Source organism: Triticum aestivum, chromosome 3B (assembly GCF_018294505.1).
Source record: "Triticum aestivum cultivar Chinese Spring chromosome 3B, IWGSC CS RefSeq v2.1, whole genome shotgun sequence".
Lineage (NCBI taxonomy): Eukaryota > Viridiplantae > Streptophyta > Magnoliopsida > Poales > Poaceae > Triticum > Triticum aestivum.
Genome location: NC_057801.1, coordinates 90,456,493 through 90,461,424, shown reverse-complemented (window position 1 = coordinate 90,461,424; position 4,932 = coordinate 90,456,493). Strand labels below are relative to the sequence as shown.

General features: G+C 52.8%; 1 protein-coding gene across 1 annotated transcript; it reads right to left on the bottom strand.

Annotated features, from left to right (window-relative positions):
- Positions 1 to 1,137: 1,137 nt before the first annotated feature.
- On the bottom strand, positions 1,138 to 2,826 carry LOC123064921 (uncharacterized). Its single transcript, XM_044488311.1, has 2 exons — positions 2,275 to 2,826; positions 1,138 to 1,294 (listed from the first exon to the last, which is right to left on the bottom strand). Exon 1 carries the CDS (start codon positions 2,744 to 2,746, stop codon positions 2,363 to 2,365), a length of 384 nt encoding a protein of 127 aa, XP_044344246.1. The 5' UTR covers positions 2,747 to 2,826; the 3' UTR covers positions 1,138 to 1,294; positions 2,275 to 2,362.
- Positions 2,827 to 4,932: the final 2,106 nt, after the last annotated feature.

Sequence of the window (4,932 nt, the reverse complement as noted above, 5' to 3'; positions counted from 1 at the left end):
CCCCTTTGCTCTATGCCATGAATAGGATTGATGCTTGTGGCCAACCATGCATCAACCAACATTTAATCCTCCATCTGGTTGAATTTTCACCCCATCTTCTTCTTTGGGTCCGCACCCAATGCCCAATGTCATCTGGATAACCGTCCAACTGCTGGGTGTGCGTCGGCTGGCCAGATATGCGTTTGTTGGATGTCTGATATATGAGTTATTGTCTTTTGGGTGTATGGATCCGACTGAGAGTCCTCCACTTGTCCATCTTTGTGGCCGCCGCTGTTGTGGATCAAGTTCATCACTGTCTTCTCCTCATCCATCCTCGCGCCTAGTTGAGACATTCCAGCAAACAAAGGCCGGCCACTGAAGGGCAAGGGATCCGGAATCCGCCAAGGAACAAGCACTGGCGACTGCGACTGAGGCTCCGTGAAGGTGTAGTTCCTGTTGATGTCGACGTTGAACGACACGTGGTGACAATGTATGTGGACTGTTGCTGCAGATCGAGTTGTCGATGACGTAGTAGTATGGTAGATACAACTATGCCATCCATGACAGCGGTGATGCTGGCACCAGCCAGTTCACACGCTTTGGTGGAGGAGGTATTGGGTGACCGGCCGCCGCCAAAGCGTCATCTTCTTATCTTGTTTGCGGGGGCGGGCGTTGCGTGTCACCATGTTGACCTTGCGGGCGGCCACCACCAAGGAGTCCTCCGGCTCTGGCGTGACGTTGACCCTCTCGATCGACTCCATCACGGTGGTGGACGGCATAATGGGCAGGAACTAGGGCGCGAGGCGGCGGCGATCGGCGTAGAGAGGTCAGGAAAGGGCAGGCTTTCATGCGGAAAAGTTGTGGAAACGTCCAAATGCACGGGCTCCGCCAAATTCATCTGGGTCCGGAGTGTGGAATGCCTACGTGGCAACTGTTCGGGCGCTCACAAATATAGCACGGTTCGCTCACAAACATTCCCCTGGACATTTGATGCACGAAAAACTGCGAACCGTGCTATCCTTATGTTTACGGGCGTCTTGATGCATAGAATCCATGTCAACCGATCGAGTTCTTTCTAAATCCAAGAAAAATGAACAAAACGCGTGTGCCAAGCCGCCAACACATACACGCAAAGGCCAAAAGTCCAAAGATCATACATTAAGTAGCACATACCCTCACAAAACTGTTCTTACAGAAATTGAAAAATACATCCAACCCGGAATTCATGTACGGTAGTGTGTCAAGCACAAGCACAAACACCCTCTATAAACAAATATACTAGTGACCTGATACCCCTCTTATACATATCTAAAACCTGGAACTAGGGCTGGACGCTCGAGCGAGCTTTTTAGCTCGGCCCGAAGCTCGGTTCAGCTCGGCCCGACTCAGCTCGGCCCGATAAGAAAATAGGCCGAGCCGAGCTCCAAATTTCGGCCCGTTCGGCGAGCGAGCCGAGCCTGTTTTCGCTCGGTCCAGCTCGGTGGCTCGTTTCATAGCCCAGTTAGTTTTTTTAGGAATTTGCAGCCCGGTGTAAAGACAGCAGCCAACGCGAGTAGCCCAAGCCCACTACGAAGCATTGCCTCCACTACCCGACGTCGGCCTCCTCGGTCCTCTACTCACGAAATTCCCCCATGCCTAGGGTTTCTGCCGCGCCGCGCCGCCGCTCTCGCCACCACCTGAAGCCGTCCTTCTCGTTGTCGCGCCCGATGTGGCGTCGTCCTCGCCGCGCCCGATACTGGAGGGCTCTCTCTCCGGACCGACGACGAACATGCCCTTTCGTCGCCGTGTTGGACGCCGCCGTTCCTCGCTGACATGGTGCCTACTGCCTAGCCAAGCTTCTGCTGCCGTCCCCAGCATCTGCCGCCGCGTTGGATGCCGCCGTTCGTCGCTCACTTGGAGGCATAAGCAGGTATGACCTACCTGGCTCACTCCCGTCCTTGCCCCCCTCTTCTGACAATGACTCCGGCACCCAACTCGCCGGCGTCGCCGTCGGCGTCGGCGGCGCGCACGCAGACTGCACGCGCTCAGGCTCACGCACACATCGGCGGCTAGTAGGCATACTGTATGCATTCGCTGCTACGGACGCGCGCAAGCACACATACTACACAGGCGTACACACACATAGTAATACGAACACGAGCTGATCGGGCTGGACCGAGCCGGAGGCAAAACGAGCCGAGCCTCCAAAACTAGGCTCGTTCATCCAGCGAGCCGAGCCGAGCTTGGCTCGTTTTAGGCGAGCCAAAGCCAGGCTCGGACTGAACTCGGCTCGGCTCGGCTCGTGTCCAGCCCTACCTGGAACGTTTTACATTTATTTCGTGAAGTAGTAAAGTACTCCACGCGCGTCAAAGAAAGACAGAAGAGAAAAGATACTAGAATCAAATTACATCTTGCTTTCTCGCGCCGCCTGAAGCTCGTCGCACCAGTCGTCGATCTCCTTGATGGTGCGCCAAATCATATTGTTGCGAGCGGCGCCGCTGGATTTCCTTCCCCCGCGGAGCTCCAGGATCAGCGCGCTAGCAGGGTCCTCCCAGTAGTTGCACCTGTACCTTTTATCTGTCGACAAGTCAAACTCCTCGGATCGCTCGTAGGCTCGCTTCGTCCCCGCCACCGGTGCATATGCGGCGACGGCCTTCCAGCTACCGTCGTCGCACTTGTGGCGCTTCTCCGTCGACGCGGCGTCGAGCTTGCGGTCGGACCGCTCGTGGCCTCTCTTCATCCCAACCCACGCTGGCTCGTTTTCATCTGCGTAATCGTAGTATTCCATCGCTTCTCGATCCAAGCAAACGACGGTGCGCGTACGTGCTAGGTTTCGATGGTTTGAAACTTTGAGGTCGCCCCGACCGGTCCGTCGTTGGAGCATATAAACAGAAACGGACAGTTCCGATTATTAATCAGAACCCGCCACGCGCCTAATCGCCGGTCCGATTCGAACAGGCTGGCTTGGGCCTTGCAGTCTGTGTCCGACTGCCTACCAGGTTTTCCTTCCCTCAAAAGAAAGAAAAAAAGTTTTAGCGTTTTCCCTGGAAAAAAAAAACTACTCGCCTTTTCTTCTATACTATATACTGTATATATAGTAAAAGGGGAAGAAAAAATCTAGCTAGCCGAACCATATATCTTTTTGGCAAATGATTCCCTTCAACCGACCGATCTTATGCGAGCGTCCGTCACCTCCGTGTACGTTAGATGGGCCCTTAATCAGACGGCCATGATATGAGCTAACCCGCTAACCCCTTCGTGTCCAGGTACTACAACTAGTCTGTTGTTTCATAAAGTGGTTATGCAACTAGCCCCTTAATGCAAACCGACCAACGATTAGATCCTGCAGCGGCTGGGACTATGGAGGGTCATGGTGTCTGGGACTAGGGAGGGCAGCGGGGCAGGCCTATCGGGCAGATCCCCACGTCGGCGACCATGATGGGATCTCCTCCGATGGTGGAAGGCTTCTGTGCGGCCTGTAGGCCAGCGTAAGTGGTAGGCGGTGGTGGTCGCCGGTGGCGGTGGTGGTGCTCCCCAGCGGCGGTGATTTTTGCTCCCCGACACGCTTCGGAAACCACCGGAGTGGAGGCGCTATTGCTTTGTGGTCGGTGGCGATGTGATCAACGCAGGCAATGGCAACATCTTTCTGCACATTTTTTCATTTTAAAATTTTCTGCAACATTACCTAGTTCTCATGGATGAGGAACCAAAAATTCGCTGCCGACGAGATTCGAACTCTGGCAACAGGGTGCACCATTGCGACTCTTTGCGTCTAGACTACAGCCTAGTTCTCATGAACAAACAAAAAAAAAACACTCCATACATAAATTCCTTGGACTCATGAAGGATTCCCTGTAATTGTTTGTCTCTCCGCCAAAGCAAAAAAAAGAAAAAAAGAAGGGAAAGATAGAATCTACTATCATGTATTCATGTTTTTGCGCGCCGCCTGACGCTCGTGGCACCAGTCGTCCATCTCCTTGGCGATGCGCTGGCTCTGATTGATGAGAGCTGCGGTCGTGGCTTTACTTCCCCCGTGGAGCTGCAGGATGAGCGCGTGAGCAGGGTCCTCCCAGTAGTTGCACTTGTACCTTTTATCTATCGTCAGGTCGAACTCATCCTCGGATCGCTCGTAGGCTCGCTTTGTCCCCGCCACCGATACGCCGCGGCGGCCGTCCAACTATTGTCGTCGTACTTGTGCCGCTTCTCCGTCAACGCTGCGTCGAGCTTGCCCTCCGACCGCTCATGGCTTCTCTTCGCCCCAACCCATGGCTGCTGGTTTTCATCTCCATAGTCGTAGTATTCCATCGCTTCTCCGATCCAAGCAAACGACGGTCCGCGTACGTGCTAAGGTTGCGATGGTTTTAAACTTTGAGGTCGCCCCGGCCGGTCTGTCGTTGGAGCATAAACAGAAACCAGTTTCGATTATTAGAACCCGCCACGCGCCTAATCGCCGGTCCGATTCGAATAGGCTGCCTTGGGCCTTGTAGTCTGTGTCCGACTACCTACCGAACAGCAAGACACCAGGTTTTCCTTCCTCACAAGAAAGAAAAAAACGTTTCAGCGTTTTACCTAAAGTAAAAAAAAAACAGGTCGGGCATAAGCTACTCGTTTTTTCTTCTAGTAAAAGTGAAAGAAAAAAAATCTGGCTAGCCGAACTAGATTTCTTTTTTGAGTTTCATTTATGGGTGATGCTACGCGTCTGCTGGTGGATAGAACGAAAACGTCCACCGCCTTCGAGGTCGATTGACTCAAAAATAACCGTCACATCTCCTCAAACGTGTCTCAAATTGCAACAAGCTTATTGTTGCGATGTTTGCTATGCAACAACGGCTTCATTGCAAAACCACCCAAAGCGTATTTTTAGCTTCACTTTTCCTTAAGCGTTATTTTCAACAAATATCATGCCGCAGAAAGTTTATTTGCAAGGTTGTGTTCCAAGAAAAAAAATCGTCTATCACCATGTTCATCTTTTGC

What these genes read in the sequence shown, in the direction of transcription:
- LOC123064921 (XM_044488311.1), bottom strand. Translation starts at nt 2,746, where the DNA reads ATGGAATACTACGATTACGCAGATGAAAACGAGCCAGCGTGGGTTGGG.